Here is a 19,617-nt window from a genome sequence, read left to right on the forward strand (position 1 = left end):
TCTCCTGACCTCGTGATCCGCCCGTCTCGGCCTCCCAAAGTGCTGGGATTACAGGCTTGAGCCACCGCGCCCGGCCCTGTTTTAATTTTTTAAATATTAGTGTTTGTTTCATCTAAACTTGCTTGTATTCATATTCCTATTGAATGCTCAAGTCATTTTGTTTCATTTTTAACTGCTCTAACTTAAAAGTGATGAGGATTTTTATGAAACTGGCCTTACTGTATAGCTTTCAGGTACACTGGAATGTGTAATCAAAAACATTCTTGAGTCACAAAGGATTCTTAAAATCACACAGAGTCTTAAAGTCACACAGAGTCTTAAAAAGGTTCAAGTGTCCTTAAAAAGTCACCTAATTTAACACTTTTATTTATGTATTTATTTTTTTGAGACGGAGTCTTGCTCTGTTGCCCGGGCTAGAGTGCAGTGGCCGGATCTCAGCTCACTGCAAGCTCCGCCTCCCGCGTTTACGCCATTCTCCTGCCTCAGCCTCCCGAGTAGCTGGGACTACAGGCGCCCGCCACCTCGCCCGGCTAGTTTTTTTGTATTTTAGTAGAGACAGGGTTTCACCGTGTTAGCCAGGATGGTCTCGATCTCCTGACCTCGTGATCCACCCGTCTCGGCCTCCCAAAGTGCTGGGATTACAGGCTTGAGCCACCGCGCCCGGCAACACTTTTATAGAAGAAATAACAAGGCTTAGCAATCTCTTCTCCAACATTACACAGCAAACAAATGGCAGAAGAAAGATCCAAGCCCAGGGCTCCCTAATGCAAGGCAAGGCTCTTCCCACTAAGTCAGTTAAATGTTTCTCACAGAAAATACAAATTAAAATTAGAAATGTTCACTCCCCAGGTATCTTAGGCAGCCTTACTGCTTTTGTAAGGACTCTGCTGTATAATAAAAAGTCTGGCTGGTCTTTGTCTCTGGAGGAGCCTCTAAGACCCTTGGGATATCGTGAGTGATAGGTATGTTTCTGTTATTCATAGTGGGCCCCTCTGCCCACACCTGAATTTATGCCAACCAATGACTCCTGGTTGGCCTCTTGAGAGTTTAAGGATGGAGACTAGCCATTGACTTTGTGGTTTAGAGTCATGTGATACCAGCCTGGCCTCCCAATCTCCAGGGAGCAGGGGCCAAATGAAAATTGAGTTTAATCACGAAGCCAATACTATCAATCACGCACATGTAATGAAGCCCAAATAAAAACTCTGGACGCCCAAAGTTCAGGTGAGTTTCCCTAGTTGGTGATACATATCAATGTGCCAGGAGAGTGACACATCCTGAGAACACAGAAGCTTCAGATTGAGGACTCTCACAGATAGTGCCTGATAATTCTCTTCTTTCAGCTGATCCTGATTTATATATTTTCTAATAAAATTGTAATCATAAGTCTAGCATTTTCTTGAGTTCTGTGTCATTCTAGCAAATTATTAAACTAAGGGGATAGACGGCTCCTCCAAATTTGCAGCCAGTTGTTCCGAAGTACAGTGGCCTGGGAACTCTGCAGCTTTCAGCTGGTGTCTGAAGTGAGAGGAGTCTTGTGGAGGAACATGCCTACAACCTGTGCAATTTGACCCAATTCCATGTAGTGTCAGAACTACTTGTTATAACAGCATTTAAAAATAACAGATCATGTTCAATTCACCTCCCCCAAAATTTAGTTCTTATTGGACATATACCTAATTATAGCAATTGCCTGGTGTTCTCAAAACAGTATCCAACTCTAGCTTTTGTGTTATATAGATATTTTAATCTCTCACCCAAAATCCTTCTAGGAATAGTATTTTGAACCACTTCATGGAATCACATCATCATTACTGGTGACATTATTTGGGGAGGACAGGAAGATAACTCACTCTCATGTTCCTCTTGCACCACCAGGTTCACATGGTCCACGCAAGCTTGGATATCATTCCATGTAATGAATTTATTATTCTCTGCATGTGCCTGAGCCTTCAGTTTCATCAACTCATCGAGATACCTGCCCCAGACCCCCAAGTAAAAAGAGCATTAAGCACAGCATTTTTAAATATTCAAGGAACAAAGATTGCTAGGGTATCCCAACCATTTGATATATTCTCAAGGCCAGTTTTAGAACTGTGTAGTTGCTTTAAACAAAGTGCAAAAATGCAATAGAAATCACTTATTCTCAATATCCTGTCACATATTCTAAATTCCACATTAAGACTAACTCTAGGGCCGGGTGCGGTGGCTCAAGCCTGTAATCCCAGCACTTTGGGAGGCCGAGACGGGTGGATCACGAGGTCAGGAGATCGAGACCATCCTGGCTAACACGGTGAAACCCCGTCTCTACTAAAAAAGACAAAAAAACTAGCCGGGTGAGGTGGCGGGCGCCTGTAGTCCCAGCTATGCCGGAGGCTGAGGCAGGAGAATAGCGTGAACCCGGGAGGCGGAGCTTGCAGTGAGCTGAGATCCGGCCACTGCACTCCAGCCTGGGCGACAGAGCAAGACTCCGTCTCAAAAAAAAAAAAAAAAAAAAAAAAAAAAAAAAAAGACTAACTCTAGAATCAAAGGCAGCAGTTCAAGCAATTCCTCCATAGACAAGAAAAAAAAGGCTACACATGAGCTAATAAATGCAGAAGGAATGACAGAGCAACAAATCATCATTCAGCAACTTTTACTGAAGGTACTGATTTAGGAAAGATTATCAATTGGGTTAAAAAAATATCACGGGAATGCTTAAGGGAAAACTGGGTATTTTGATGGTGCAAAAGAGATGATGTTCTAGTGATGAGGGAAAAACATAAATATGCAACGGAAATGTAAGTGGTCTCCCTAATCCAGGGATCAATCTTAGTATCTCTAATGGTGGAAAACGTGGGTTTTATATGCCTATTGATATGAGGCAATATGAAATACACATTACCAAAAATGTTGAACTGAATCATGACAAACATATAGATTTAATTTCCAATTTACAGGAATAAGGCAAATATGGGAAAGCAACTAGAACTATCCATAAAATAGGACATCTTACATGGCAATTGGTCCCATCCTTTTAACAAGTCAGTGTCATGAAGAAAGGGACAATTCTAGATTAAAAGATACCCAAGGGACACAACAGCCAGATATAATACATGTTCCTAGGCTGGATCCTGTTTTCAACAAAACAGTTATAAAGGACAGTTTGAGAACAACTGAAGAATGAAAATGAACTAGCTAGGGTTAGATGATATTTAAAAAGTATTGGCCAGGTGCGGTGGCTCAAGCCTGTAATCCCAGCACTTTGGGAGGCCGAGACGGGCGGATCACAAGGTCAGGAGATCAAGATCATCCTGGCTAACCCGGTGAAACCCCGTCTCTACTAAAAAACACAAAAAACTAGCCGGGCGAGGTGGCGGGCGCCTGTAGTCCCAGCTACTCAGGAGGCTGAGGCAGGAGAATGTCGTGAACCCGGGGAGGCGGAGCTTGCAGTGAGCTGAGATCCGGCCACTGCACCCCAATCGTCTCCAAAAAAAAAAAAAAAAAGTATTATTTAACTTTGTCTGAGATAGTGTTATTTTGACTATGTAACATACTTCAATAAGCCTACTTACATATTTAGGAACGGAATGTCATATTTTTCAGCATAGCAAAGAATTAAATGAATCAAAGTAGAACCAAACAAAAGTATGGCCATGATAAAGTAATAATGCCTGCAAAGAAAATCGGAGCACTGACATACAAAAGACAGAGTTAACAGCTACGTAATGGATTCACTCCCTTCACTCTGGACACCCACCTCTGACAGTTTTCTTCCTCAATATTGGTAAGGCCAGTAACTGAACTGCTCAACTGCTTCCACACTGTATTCACATCTCCTGATTCCAATGCCCTGTTGATCAGGGCCACCGATGACAACATCTCCACTGCAACAGAGAGCTCTGGGTGGGTGAGATTATGCTGTACAGAAAGGGACAGAAGGGAAAACAGTGAGGAAAGACATTCTCCAAGACCCAGGGAGTTATAAGTTTAACAAAACCATAAGAAAACCAAGTTCATGCAAAAAAGTTCTACCTAACCACAGGAAGAAGTGGGTATTACATTCACTTCCACCCAACTTTGCTCACAAACAGGACAGGTTTAGTGAACTCACTTCAGGACTCTGTCGCTGCAGGGTAGCCAGCTCCTTCTGATAGAGATCGGCAGCGAATGGATACACCTGGGGCAGCTGGGCTTCGGGATTCATCAGTTCCAAAACAGTCTTCTCAGCAACACCCTTCTGGATTGCAGCATTAATCACTGCTACCGCTGCCAATCCTGTGTAGAAAACAGGAGTCAGAAATGCAGTGGGCTTAGAGAGCCCTCAGGGGAAGAAGGTGCCAATCTTCACGGAAAAAAATTACATTCTATGGCTATCAGCCATGAAGTTTGAAGTGGAACTTTCATCTTTAAAAAAGCAGCCTCCTTTGTAGGAAGAAGGGTGAACTGTACGTTATGTGAACCATATCTCAATAAAGATGTTTTCTTCAAAAAGCAGTCTCCTACCTGTTCTCCTCATCCCTATTTTCTTCCTATTCAATTCATCCTATATGCTACCACTACTTCCCACCTAAACCATCTCTTCCTTCTCCTACTTACTGCCTGGCTTCTTAAGCTACCGTTCAAAGCTTTCTACGATCTTTCCACCCTTTGATCTTACACAACTCAGCCCAAAACATTTACAAAATTTGTATTCTAACCACCATTCCTTAAAGACATCTTTCAACAACTGTACTTTGGCTCCCGCCTCCTTTTTCCCTCATTGTCCTGAACTAGGAACGTTTTCTCTCCTCTTTCACCATCCAAATCTCAGCAACCCCTTAAGTCTCACCTTCTCCAGATATTTCCCTAACAAACCATGAAGTGTGTGAGAGCCAAAGTGAGCCTATATTGACTCCAGTTCTACTTCTAAAACTGGAGTAACTTGGCCAGGAGTGGTGGCTCACGCTTGTAATCCCGGCACTTTGGGAGGCCAAGGCAGGTGGATCACGAGGTCAGGAGACCGAGACCATCCTAGTCAACATGGTGAAACCCCATCTCTACTAAAAATACAAAAATTAGGTGGGTATGGTGGCACGTGACTGTAATCCCAGCTCCTCGGGAGGCTGAGGCAGGAGAATCGCTTGAACCAGGGAGTCGGAGGTTGCAGTGAGCTGAAATCGCGCCACTGCACTCCAGCCTGGCAACAGAGTGAGACTCTGTCTCAACAACAACAATAACAAAATAAAAAAGGCACACAGACCAATGGAACACTATAGAGAACTCAGAAATAAAGTCACACATTTACAGTCATGAGGAGAACATTTTTTGACAAAGGCACCAAGAACACACATTAGGGAAAAGACAGTGTTATGGTTTGGATTTGGTTTGTTTGTCCCTACCAAATCTCATGTTGAAATTTGATCCCTGACATCACCCTGAGGGTATAAAATAGAAAAAAAAAAAAAAGAAGAAGAAGAAATTTGATCCCTAGTGTGGTGGTGTTGGGAGGCAGTGCCTAGTGGGAGCTGTGTGGGTCATGGGAGCAAATGTCTCATCAATGGCTTCGTGCCATTCTCGTGGTAGTAAGCTCTTGCAAGACTGGATTGGTTCTTGGGGAGAATGGATTAGTTCTCATGAGAATGGGTTGTTATAAAGCCAGGACCCCTACTCACTACCCGGGGTGATCGGTCCCTCTTCACATGAGTCCACTTGCCCTTTGATCTTCTCCTTCATGTTTTGATGCAACACAAAAGCCCTCACCAGAAACCGAGCAGATACTGGTGCCTTGCTTCTTGTACAGCCTGCAGGGCTGTGAGCTAATAAATTACCCTGCCTCAAGTATTCCTTTATAGCAACATAAAAGGAGCTGAGACAGACAGTCTCTTCAATAAATGGAGTTGAGAAAACTGGATAACCATATGCAGAAGAATAAAGCTAGATCCCTATCTCTCATCATATACAAAAATAAATCAAAATAGATTAAAGACTTAAATCTAAGACCTGAAACTATGAAACAACTGGAAGAAAACATTGGGGCAATGCTTCAGGACACTGATCTGAGCAAAGTCTTTTAGCTAAGACCTTAAGAGCATAAGCAATGAAAGCAAAAATAGACAAATGGGACTACGTCAAGCTAAAAAGCTTCTGCAAAGCAAAGGAAACCAACAACAAAGTGAAGAGACAACATACAGAATGGGAGAAAATATTTGCAAATGATCCATCTGAAAAGACAACAATAACCAGAACACATAAGAAATTCAAACAGCAGCAAAAAAAACAAAAACAAAAACAAAACCCACAAATAATCCAATTTTTACATGGGCAAATAAGCTGAATAGACTTTTATTAAAAGAAGACACACAAATGGCCAAAAGATATATGAAAAAATGCTCAACATCATTAATCATCAGGGAAATACACATCAAAACCACAATGAGACACCTTCTCACTCCAATTAAAATGGCTTTTATCAAAGACAAAAAAATAACAAATGCTGGCAAGGCTGCAGAGAAAGGGCTCATACACTGTTGAAGGGAATGTAAATTACTATAGCCACTATGGAAAACAGTATGGAGAGTCCTCAAAAAATTAAAATAAAACTACATATAATTCAGCAATCCCACTGCTAGGTATATGGCCAAAAGAAAGGAAATCAGCACTCCCATGTTTATTGCAGCTGTATTCACAATAGCCAAAATATGAAACCAACCTAAGTGTCCATCAATGAATAAATGGTTAAAAAAAAAAAAAGTAGTATATACACATGATGGAATATTATTCAGTCATAAAAACTGAAGATCATTATGTTAAGTGAAATAAACCAGACACAGAAAGGCAAATACCTCCTGATCTCACTCATATATGGGAGCTAAAAAAGTGGATCTCATGGAGGTAGAATTGACTGGTGGTTCCCAGAAGCTGGGAAGGGTAGTGGGGAGGAGGAGATAGAGAGGTTGGCTAATGGGTACAAAATTACCATTAGATACAAGGAATAGGTCTAGTGTTAGATACCACAGTAGGATGACGACAGTTAACAATAATGTATAGTTGAAAATAGACAGAAGAATTGGAATGTTCCCAACATCAACAAAAGATAAATGTGTTAGGTGACATATTCCAATTACCCTGATTTGATCATTACACATTGTATGCATGTATCAAAACATCATTATGTCAGTGCTTCTTGGTTGGTTTGAAAAACAAAACAAAACACATGTACCCTCAAAATATGTACAACTATTACACAGCAATTAAAACCACAACAACAACAACAACAAACTGGAGGAACCCTCCTGCCACCAAAAGTACCTGGCAGTTGGTTACAGCTGGTAGGCTCAGGTGGGGGATGAGAGTGACAGAAGCTAACCTCAGACCCTTCAGTAACACAAAGCCACAACTTTCCTCCCATACTGTTTCAATGGACTCTTACTTCTCTGATATTGCTGGGCAGCACTGTTTGCAGCATCCACTCCAGACTGCAGCTCCTCCTTCTGCAGGGGGTCAGTCTGACCACTCTGATAAAAGCAAAGAAAATTATGTAAAGATTACTCATTCCTATGATTGCAGGCCTTAAGGTTCTCATCTCTCAAAAGCAGTCACTAGGGACAGAGAGCCATAGTCATAAGTGACAGCTCAGGCTACATGCAGCCAAGGTGGCAGCCCCAGCTAGAGCCAAATGCCTTTGCCAAAGCTGGGGTAGAGTGACTTTACAGATACCAGTACATTCTTAAACATATTACATGAAAAGCCTCAAAATATTCTAAGGGGAAAGCGTTTGTAGAATCTTAAGCACGTTAATGCTACTTACTTTGACCAATGTACGCTGGGTATTGGTAAAATGTATACTTGCCCTTATTTAGACAAAAAAGAAAGTCCCTCATGTTTGTTCTAAAAAAAAAACCCCCACAAAATACAATACCACACCATCTACCCTGATTGCACAGTAAGTACTTTTCCAGTGTTGACCAGAGCAAACTAATGAGGTGCAGTTTTTTTTTAAGTGCAAATTCTGATGTAAGAATGCAAAAATATTCAGGTTTTCCCCAATGTCTTTTAGTTAAAGAGAGAGACAGCTGAAGTGAAGGAGTGGTTAGACTGGGGATGGGTGGGTGTTGTCTGTTTATTTTAAAAGAGGATTCATAGCTCTACAAGCAAAAGTGAGTTGAAGACAATGTGTATTTTACCTGAGGATTTTTTCAAACTAATTTATACGCAGAGGAAAAAGTTGTATTGCGGGAAAAAAAAGGCAGCATATATATCTTTAAATGACAGCATGGGATTCAAATGGATATATACAAACTCTTACAGCTTCAATCCAGACTGTTTACCTGTCTCTTCTGCTGCTTATCACTCAGGAGCTGCTTCAAGTACCAGTCACTATTCTGTTGCTGCAGTCCTCGAAGACCCAGGGCTGGTGACTGTAGAGCCTTGAACAAGGCCAGTGCATCTCCTTGTTCTAAAGCCAGGTCGATGTTTGCTAATGCAGAAAATGCTGAGGAAAAAAGGCAAAAGCTTATGAAAGGACTATGTGAACAGAACAGCCTAGAATAGTTTTCCTTCCCCAAAACCAATCTCAGTTCCAGATACGGAAATATAACTCAGAGAGCCTTTACTCTGTGGTTCTCAGAAGCATAAGATCTCGGGATTGGAAAAGAACCTTAGAGTCATCAAGTCCAGGGGTTCCCAACAAGCTGTTCATCGGATTTCATACAGATTCCTGGGCCACACTCCCAGCCCACTTAAAAACTTCCAAATGTAGACAGCTCAGCACCAACATGGAGCCAACAATCCAGACCAACATGACGCTTAAATTCCCTTAAAATGCCAAGTAGTTGTCCAGATTATACTTATAGACTACCAAACAGGAGAAAGTATCTCCCATGGCCATTTACTACACCTTTGAACAATTTTGTTTCAAAAATATTTTTAAAGCTCCAGCCCTAAAGTTCATACTGAATACATTCCACTGCCCCTCCCTATGACAGCAAATGCCTTACGAGCAGCCTTATTTCCTTTATGTCTTACATACCATCATTTTGAATCCTCTCATTACCCTGATACTTCCTGCACACACTCCACCCACAAGTCAGTGCCCAGATATCAAGGGTGGTCCAACCTGTGCAGCGTGAAAGCCATCTTCTCCCTCTCTACATTCTCTCTTCTAAGCATAGAAACTGAGTTAACACAAGCTCTATAATACAATACATGACAATGAAAACCCAGATGTTCCTTCATCTGAAAATGATAATGAAGATGACTTCCCTCATAGGAATAGATTTAAGATTAAGTAAAATCACATACATAAAAGCACTTCATATACTGTAAAAAAACAAAACAAAAAAGGTCTTCTTAGCCTGAAAGACAGAATAAATTACTTTCTGATTTCAGAAACGATAGCCACTAAGGAATCATAATTACTTTATTACTTTCCATTTCCTTATTTTTTGAAGAGAAAATGCCTGTCCCTACCACCACTTACAGATAAACATCTGATTTTATCTAAGTAGCAAAAGAAATCAATAAATACCAAAATAAAATATCTAGGGAATAGTAGTACTTATCAATTGCAAATGTTTTCATTAGTAAAAAACAAAGTAAAATTAATAAGCTGTTATAAAGAAAAGCAAAACAGCCCAAGGGAAAATAAAGTCTCAAACTAGAAAATGGGAAGCAGGGGCAATGAGGAGACTAGAACTATTAAAAAAAAGGGGGGGGGGGAAGAAAAGGTTAAAACATCGGTATGGATGTGAGGTCTCACTGTAGGCTCCTAAGATACTGTTTATTTCTTCCTAGTATTTATACCCGCCATTGAACTGAGCACCAAACCAAGGCGGTGGCTTCTCAAGTCATGTCTGTAGGTCTATGTGGCTGTTAGCCAACTAATCATCCATTCCTTCAATGATATTTACTGAGGATCTGCTACATGCTGCAAACATAATAGGGAAAAAACCAAATATCCTTATCCTAATGGAGCTTTCATAATAGCTAGGGACAGAAAATATAATCAATGTAGATAACAAACGACTTTCTCTAGGTATACAGCATAGAATCTTACAGTATCTATCTACAAAAGCATCTAGTAAATTTTGCTTTTTCTAGAAGTGTATACATACTACTTAAACATGTAAATATTAAATGAATATCTATAAACATTTATATTGCAAAGATAATAAAGTGTGGAACATTACTTAAATACTTCCTCTCACTGAACTTTAGTTATATAACTCTAATTTTCCATATTCTACTTAACAAAAAAATAAAACTTTTCTAATTTTAACTGTTTGGCCTGTAGCTTTTTCCCGGGGCAGTGTCAATGGCCTCATTGCTGCTTCGAATGCTCTAGGCAAAGAATCTTATCTATAATTACATTAATTCCTGGAACCTGAAGTCCCTATACCCTCCTGGCATCTAACTTTCCTTTGCCTCAGACTTTGTCTACAATTAGGAAAAGACTGTCCTTTCATAGGGAATTCTGCCTTATCCTCATCCTCTTATCTATCCTAAGGATCCCTGTGAAGATCCATGTACACTGAAAACCTACTCAAACTTCTAGACAGAAATCATCATTCCCTTCTTTATTCTATGACTATACCACATGCACTCTTGGCACCTTGCTCTAATCAAGCTGCCCTAAAAGTACTCATTTGCATGTCTATCCTCCCCACTATACTGAAAGGTATTTGAGGGAATTTTTATTATTTTGCTCCTCTGACTACATAATAATAATATGAATAGGACATTTTAAGAACATATACATATTGTTATTTCCTTACATGTGCTCACAACTGATTCTTATATAATTAGCAAGGTAAAATTACAAAGGTTATAAAATACCAAATAGTAAGGTAGAGAAAAATCCCTTAGTAAAACAAAAAATATTTTATGTACTCTATGCAACAGGAAACATGCTGGACTTTCTTCTCACAGAGAACCAACCATAAGGACACTCCAGTTTATATTTGCTGACTTAAGAATTAATACAGATTCAGCACAAGATACCATCCACATTTGAATGGATTATTCTGCTCGGAAGGTCATTATCCTAAATGAACCAGAAGGCAGCAGAATACAAACAATGCTGGTCATCTACTTGGGAGGCTGAGGCAGGAGAATCTCTTGAACCCGGGAGGCAGAGATTGCAGTGAGCCGAGATTGCGCCACTGCACTCCAGCCTGGGCTCTGTTTCAAAAAATAAAAAATAAAAAATAACCCAAAAAACAAGAATGCTGGTCAGGACTTAGAACTCCAATCCTATGGAATTGGTAAAATCTTCTAAATCTCTACTTATTAGTATTAGTTCAAATGAGAAATTTAGTCCTCCAAATGAACAATTACTATTATTATTATTATGAGTATCTTGAGCAAAACAAGATTAGGCCTGGCCTAGCTGGTTGAAATAAAACTTTTTAGTTTTTTTAGTGAGTCTAAACCTATGCTAGGAATTAGGAGGACTTCAAAAGAAGCAGAATATATAATCTCTACTTTAAGGAGTTTACAAAGATGTCAGAAGAACAAGCAATACAAGACAATACATAATTAAGTACAAATGTATAGGGATGAGCCTGTGTATGACACAGATTTGAAAGCCAAGCATATTGAACTGTGATAGGCACTGAAGTGAAAATTGAACTGGATCTTGAATGATGGGTACAATTTGGATTAGGAAGAGATGAGGCATGAGGGCATTACAGTAGAGAGATTACATGACTAACAAAGTGATAATACTAATGTTCACTGAGTATTTACTAAATAGCTGGCCATTTACATACACTATCTCATATTATCTGCATAACAACTCTACTGCAGGTGCCCAATGTTACACAGCTTTTAACAGAGGAACAAGAGATCAAATATCAGGTCAGTACCACTTCACAGCCAGATTTTTTTTAAAAAAAATTTTAATTAATTAATTTTTTGAGACAGGGTCTCACTCTGTTGCCCAGCCTACAATGCAGTGGTGTGAACACAGCTCACTGCAGCCTCAACCTCCTGGGCTCAAGCGATCCTCCTGCTTCAGCCCCCAAGTAGCTGGGACTACAGGCGCATGTCACCACGTCTGGTTAGTTTTTGTATTTTTTTTAGAGACGGGGTTTTGCCACATTGCCCAGGATGGTCTCAAACTCCTAAGCTCAGGAAATCCACCTGCCTTGGCCTTCCAAAATGCCGGAATTGCCCGGCCCTGATTCTTTTTAAGTCATAAAATGTACAGAATGAGTATGGGAGGTAATTAGGCAAATGAGCTTCTACTGAGAGCTGTACGCATGAAATATTGCATTAAGAACTTCACTAGGCTAGGGATCTGCATTTTGTCAGGCAAGTATGAAGAAGTCATGCTGAGTTCTTTAGCAGAGTAGCAACAAAATGATAATTTCAATAAATTAATTTCCCCAAAGTAACACACATATAAAAGTCAGCATTAAAAGTATAATCTCAATTTTGTTTAAATATGTTTTGGAGGCTGGGCAAAGCAGCTCACGCCTGTAATCCCAGCACTTTGGGTGGCCAAGGTAGCAGGATCACTTGAATCAGGAGTTTGAGACCAACCTGGGCAAAAGAGCGAGACTCTGTCTCTTCAAAAAAATTGTAAAAAGCAGCTGGGTGTGGTGGCGCATGACTGTAGTCCTAGTTACTAGGGAATGTGAAGCAGAAGGATGGCTTGGGCCCAGGAGTCTGAGGCTGCAGTAAACCATAATCGCAACTGCAGCCTAAGCAACAGAGTGTAACTCTGTCTCTTAAAGAAAAAAGAAAATTATATATATACACACACATACACACACACATACATACACACACACACATACATACACACACACACACGCAGACACATTTTGAAGAACATACAAAAAAATGCCAGTAATGATTATTTCTAAGTGATGATTATTTCTAAGTGATGGAGTCTAATTTTTGTGGTTTATTGTTTAATATCTAGACAGTTTGCATTATTCTTTAAAGGAAAAACAAAACTTTAATGTTACTTAAAAAAAATAGAAAAATAATTTTTTTTTTTGAGACAGAGTCTCAGTGTTGTCCAGTCTGGAGTACAGTGACACCATCTCAGCTCCCTGCAACCTGTGCCTCCCAGGTTCAAACAATTCTCCTGCCTCAGCCTCCCGAGTAGCTGGGACTACAGGTGCACGCCACCATGCCCAGCTACTTTTTGTATTTTCAGTAGAGATGGGGTTTCACCATATTGCTAGGCTGGTCTCAAACTCCTGACCTCAGGTGATCCACCCACCTTGGCCTCCCAAAGTGCTGGGATTAATCAGTCACTGCACCTGGCCAGGAAAATAATTTTTAAAAGCATGTAATAGGGTGAAAGAGTGAAACTATAGCCAAAAAGACTACTATGACGCTACTGTCAGTGTAGGAACAAGGGGCTGACTGAAGATTTAAAACGGAGGAATAGAAACACAAAAGATTGTTAATAAGCAATTGTTGCTAAACAAATCCACTAAAGTAAGTAAATTAAATCATGTTGTAAGTCCCAGAATAGATCAACATTCACATTATATTATAATATCCCTTTAAATGCCTGACTCAGGAACATACTTACTATTGACTTTGTTTACATTGCCTTGAATTTCAGCTTGCGTGAGCAGCTCCTCATAAACATCTCTTTCTCTCTCTGAGTTTTCTGTCTGAGGATGAGTAAAAAGCGTAATTAAGTTAGCCTAAGGTGTCTAAGAAGACCACATAAATATACCTGTGCTCCTCCTGCACCATAACACTACCAAGAATATGGGTGTAGCTTAAGATCCTTTATAAAGAACAAAGCAGGCACAGTAACTCATGCCTGTAATCCCAGTCCTTTGGAAGGCCAAGGTGGGAAGATGGCTTGAGGCCAAGAGTTTGAGATCAGCCTGGGCAATATAGCGAGACCCCATCTCTACAAATTTTTTTTTTTTAATTAGCCCAATGTAGTGGCACACACCTGTAGTCCCAGCTACTCAGGAGGCTGTGACAGGAAGATTGCTCTGCCCAGAAGTTTAAGGCCGCAGTGAGTTATGACTGCACCACTGCATTCCAGTCTGGGCGACAGAGCGAGACTTTTTTTTCTGAGACAGAGTCTCGCTCTGTCACCTAGTCTGCAGTGCAATGGCATGATCTTGGCTCACTACAAACTCCACCTCCTGGGTTCATGTGATTCTCTTACTTCAGCCTCCCAAGTAGCTGAGACTACAGGCGTACACCATCAGGCCCAGCTAATTTTTTTGGTATTTTTAGTAGAGAAGGGGTTTCACCATGTTGGCCAGGCTGGTCTCGAATTCCTAACCTCAAGTGATCGGCCCGCCTTGGCCTCCCAAAGTGCTGGGATTAGAGGCAGCACATCCTTGCCTCAGATCTGAGCAGAATGGGCACATACAGATCCACAATCCTGGAGTCTCACTGGTGACATAGGCAGGGGCATGGCAGCAGCTACTTGCCTGCAGGCTAGTTTGGCACCTAACTGGGAAACTGAAATCCCTGCTCTACGATAAGAGATACAAAGACTGTTCTGAGAGCAGGGTTGTTTTCATTTTGTCATCAACCACTAATTTTAACAAGAGGTGGATAAATTTGTGTGAAGCTTTTTTTTTTTTTTGAGACAGACTCTCGCTCTGTTTCCCAGCTGATGTGATCTTGGCTTACTGCAGCCTCCACCTCCCAGGTTCAAGCAATTCTCCTGACTCAGCCTCCCAAGTAGCTGGGATTACAGGAGCCCACCACAACGCCGGGCCAATTTTTGGACTTTCAGTACAGATGGGATTTCGCCATATTGGCCAGGCTGGTCTCAAACTCCTGACCTCAGGTGTTCCGCCTGCCTTGGCGTCCCAAAGTGCTGGGAGTACAGGCATTAGCCACCATGACCAGCCTGTGTGAAGTCTTGAATGGGATCCCTAGATTCAGTTTTTTCAAGTCAGAATCATTTAACTAACTTCCACATACCCCTAACAATTGTACACAAACATTTTACCCCAAAGAATCTGGGAAAGAGGAAAGACTATGTTAATATTTAGAGATAATCTTTCCAAAGGGCACTATTAATTTTAATGGCTACACTCCAGAATTTTATTTATATAAAATTCAAGAAGTAGAGGTCAATATGGAGTCTCACACCAAAAGATTAGACACTGCATCATTCCATTTCTAAAAAAGGTAAATGGCAGCAATAGAAAACAGACTGGTAGTTGCCTGGGCTCAGGGGTGTGGGTGAGGTAAAAACTGACTGCAAAAGTACACTAAGTAACTTTTTGGGATGATGGTTAAATGATCACATATATTTGTCAAAACTCAAACTGTACATTTAAAATTCGGTGAATTTTGTTGTGTGTAAATTGCATCTCAATAAAATTGATGTTTAAACTGGAGCCACATCAAATGTTGGAATAACATAAATTAATTAGAAAGAACAGATGTTGCATTTTTACCCTGTTTTTAGCATTTGTCATTTTGTCCTGCTTAGCCTGGTAAAGTACATCCTGGTAAGTGGATGCCAAGGGCTCTTCAAGATTTACAAGCATGGCATTGGGATTTTTCAAAGCTGCAAATGTGTCGGCTGGAATTCTATGGTCAATAGCTTCATTAATAGCAATAACAGCAGCATGTACTAAAAAAACAAAAACAAAAACACTGAGATTATACAGATTAAAGGATGTATACCACAATAGAAAGCAACACTGCACCCCCCATTAGAGACAGAGGCTCCTTTTCACAGAGAAATAACAACTGGGGTTCAAAGACTGGCTCCCTGGGCCCTATGAGCCTACCCTCTTCCTTATGGTATACAAAGCCACAGCTCCATCTGTGATCCATGTTTGGGATGATGAATTTGGAATCTCAGAGAAATACTCATAAGAGAGCCTTGCAAAGAGCACTTGCTCTGCAGATATTTGCCTTAATTACCGAGTAAACACCATAAAACAATAAGAAACTCAATGAGCCACGGAAATGTAGGACTTCCTTTCTTTTTTTCTTTTTTCGAGACAGAGTTTCACTCTTGTTGCCCAGTCTGGAGTGCAATGGCGCTATCTCGGCTCACTGCCACCTCCACCTCTTGGGTTCAAGTGATTCTGTTGCCTCAGCCTCCCGAGTAGCTGGGATTACAGGCCCGCGCCACCACGCCCGGCTAAATTTTTGTTTTTTTAGTAGAGATGGGGTTTCACCATGGCCAGGCTGGTCTTGAACTCCCGACCTCAGGTGATCCACCCGCCTCGGCCTCCAAACTGCTAGGATTCCAAGGCGTGAGCCACCACGTCCAGTCAGGACTTCCTTTCTAAATGCTTTCACTTTAATCAGAATTAATCATGTATTTCCAAATAACAACGGCATGGAAGGCTATGTGTTTACAACTACATCTATGGACTTAAACTTGCTAGCAAGATTCACAATGTCCTAGATCATCACTATAGAATTAATTACTGGAAATGGTGGCAAAAATCTCAGTTGAACCCATGAGATTTCTCTCTTCTTACATGCGGCTTCATCCACTGACAGTTCATTAGCCAGGATGCCCCCAATCTTGCTAAATGCAGGCATTTGGATGCCATACTTCTCCAACTCAGTCTTCATGTTGTTGATTTCTTCTTCTACAGGAGGGAATTAATACTCAGTCAATCAAGCTAGGCACCTTTCCATAACCAAGAGAAGGAAACATATTCCTCAACTATACAATGGGATTAAATGGCATTTACCTTTTAGGGTGTTATAACGATATAAAGATAAAATGTATGGAAAGCACTTAACACAGTAACTGGCATATAAAATGCAGTCAAACATTATTATTATCAAAGGCATCAAAAATAACTATAAAGTGAGCAGGTCCTACAGGAAATAGTTGTTCAGAATTGCTACTTGTGGCATTTCCTACAACGAACTTATAAATGGAACAGCTTTAATGTGAGCTCAACAATAAGTGAATCACAAACTAAGTCAGTTATCTCAGTCTTTACAATCCAAAACATTAGCTGCTATTCAACAATTTCATTTCTAAGGCAGAAAGCCAAATGATAAAACATGTAAGGTCTGGTCCTTTCCCCAGGTCTGGTGAATAACTTCCCTGGAAGGAAAAAATATCATGGACAAAAAATTTCTTACCAAGTTTTAAACTTTCAAGCCAACAAAATAATCACCACTTTGAAAGACTTGAATCTATCTTACCCTTAAACAATATTACCACTGTCCTTTTTCTCCCTAATCCCTCATCTCTTCAAGCATCTGGCTATAGCAAATACACATAGAAACACGCATCCAAATAAGCTTAAACTTTAAAATTACTAAATTGGCATCTCTGTGTCATCTCACTTCCCACTCTCCCTTCTTGCTTTGCCTACAACAGATGCTTGCTGGAATGGAAAGGGAAAGATAGTTATAAAGCTTTTTTCAACATACCCGAACATTTAATGTTATGTGTTAACATTATTATATTTTTATATATGTTAATGTTATCCCCAATTTATATATAAGAACTGAGACTCACTAATCATGCTCACATTATAAGTGAGAGAACAGAGCTTGAAATTCCAAGTTTAGTGTTCTTTACCCCACATTAGAGAAGCAAGTTATCAATATTTCTTTCACCTCCACTGCCAGAGTATTTTTAAAGCCTTAGGTCTTTAAAATTGGTACTGCTGGCTCTCCAGGCTATTTCCACATAATTCAAGCATTTCCTGCCAAGTCTGTAACTCCTTACCTGTGAAGTCAACCTTTCCATATAGGTCTTGAATCTGAGGGGCCAGGCCTAGCTTGAACAGGTACAAACTAGAAGATACAATATGCAAAAGGTTAGGCCTCCCAGCAGTGCCTAGCTGCCACCCTTAAAAGGGGAAAATCAGCATGAAGAATAAAATAGAAGCATTCTGAACACTGAGACTCCCAGTACCTACAACAGTCTCCTTTGTAGTTACAACACTCTATTTACCTCAGAGTGTTTTTTTTTTTAGTTTAAATGACAGCATTGTCCTAAAAAGTCACATAACACAATGCAAAGAGCCCTGGACTGGGGAGATCAGTAGGCACAAATTCAAGTCCCGGTTCTGGCACAAAGTCAATGTATAATTAGATGTTAATGGCCAGGCACGATGGCTCATGCCTGTAATCCCAGCACTTTGGGAGGCTGAGGTGGGCAGATCACCTGAAGTCAGGAGCTTGAGACCAGCCTGGCCAACATGGCAAAACTCCGTCTCTACCAAAAATACAAAAATTAGCCAGGCGTGGTGGCATGTGCCTGTAATCCCAGCTATTCAGGAGACTGAGGCAGGAGAATCGCTTGAACCTGGGAGGCAAAGGCTGCGGTGAGCTGAGATCGCACCACTGTACTCCAGCCTGGGCAACAGTGCGAGACTCCATCTCAAAAAAGAAAAAAATATGTTAACATTAATGTTAATATAATTAATAGTGAAGTGTTTCTTCATTTGTTTGCTTTCCTGTAATCAATAAGTTTTAAATAACAAGACATCTTAGAAAAGCTTCATAAAAATGATTCAGATGGCAAATCTTACTTAAACTGAATTAATATTACTGATGGAAAAGCTTAATCCAGGTAATTTAACAGCTTTAGATAAATAATATTTCATATATTTTTACTTTCTAAGTATCAGGTTGGTAAAATTATTTTACTTTTAAACTTAAAAAAAAGCGGCCGGGCGCGGTGGCTCAAGCCTGTAATCCCAGAACTTTGGGAGGCCGAGACGGGCGGATCACGAGGTCAGGAGATCGAGACCATCCTGGCTAACATGATGAAACCCCGTCTCTACTAAAAAATACAAAAAACTAGCCGGGCGACGTGGCGGGCGCCTGTAGTCCCAGCTGCTTGGGAGGCTGAGGCAGGAGAATGGCGTAAACCCAGGAGGCGGAGCTTGCAGTGAGCTGAGACCCGGCCACTGCACTCCAGCCTGGGTGGCAGAGCGAGACTCCGTCTCAAAAAAAAAATAAAATAAAATAAAATAAACTTAAAAAAAAAAATCACTTAGACTCTAAGCTTCATGCAAGCAGGGACAATACAGGGCTCATTCACTAATGTCTACCCAGAGCCTAGCATATATTAATAAATGTTAATCAATATTTGACAGATGAATGGACAGATAAATCAATGTCCATAAGCCTGTGTTAAGTGGATTCTAAAGCCCTAGCTGATTGGAACCAATAAATTAGAAGAGATCAGAAGGGTACTTCACAGATACTGACAAAAGCAAGAAATTGACAGTTTAAAGCAAGCAGGGAAATAAGAAATATATAAGAAATAAATCATAGAAACTTAAAGCGGTATACAGTTTTTGTAAATAATCTATAAACTCAGTATCATCTAAATACAAACATGCATCATGTACACTGCAATCACAGAACTGATCAAAATTTAAATTGTATATAATAAACCCAAATGTATAAGAGAAAAACAAAAAAAAAATCAAGTATTCTCAAAACACACTAGACTTTATGCATCCACAGAAGCTAATCATTTTCTCAGAGAAGTGCAAGTATAAGACATATGTATACGATTAAATGCTTTTCTTTCAGGTAAAACACTCAAGATGGATATATAAAGCTCCTCTCTCAGAAGATTTTAAATGTATTCAAAAAATTCTCCAGACTGGGTGTAGCGGCTCACGCCTGTAATTCCAGTACTTTGAGAAGGAGAGGCAGGAGGATCGCTTGAGGTCAGGAATTCAAAACAGCATGAGT

The 19,617-nt window shown here is 40.3% G+C and overlaps 1 protein-coding gene across 1 annotated transcript in view; it reads right to left on the reverse strand.

Annotated features, from left to right (window-relative positions):
* The window catches only part of IQGAP1 (IQ motif containing GTPase activating protein 1), a 117,248-nt gene that overhangs the window by 47,608 nt on the left and 50,023 nt on the right, over nucleotides 1-19,617 (reverse strand). The window contains 9 exon segments of the mRNA XM_017854987.1: nucleotides 1,816-1,978; nucleotides 3,740-3,900; nucleotides 4,094-4,257; nucleotides 7,391-7,475; nucleotides 8,289-8,452; nucleotides 13,514-13,598; nucleotides 15,369-15,547; nucleotides 16,413-16,526; nucleotides 17,630-17,697. Coding sequence (XP_017710476.1) covers nucleotides 1,816-1,978; nucleotides 3,740-3,900; nucleotides 4,094-4,257; nucleotides 7,391-7,475; nucleotides 8,289-8,452; nucleotides 13,514-13,598; nucleotides 15,369-15,547; nucleotides 16,413-16,526; nucleotides 17,630-17,697 — 1,183 coding nt within the window.

Source organism: Rhinopithecus bieti, unplaced genomic scaffold (assembly GCF_001698545.2).
Source record: "Rhinopithecus bieti isolate Rb0 unplaced genomic scaffold, ASM169854v2 scaffold_39857, whole genome shotgun sequence".
Taxonomy (NCBI): Eukaryota; Metazoa; Chordata; class Mammalia; order Primates; family Cercopithecidae; genus Rhinopithecus; species Rhinopithecus bieti.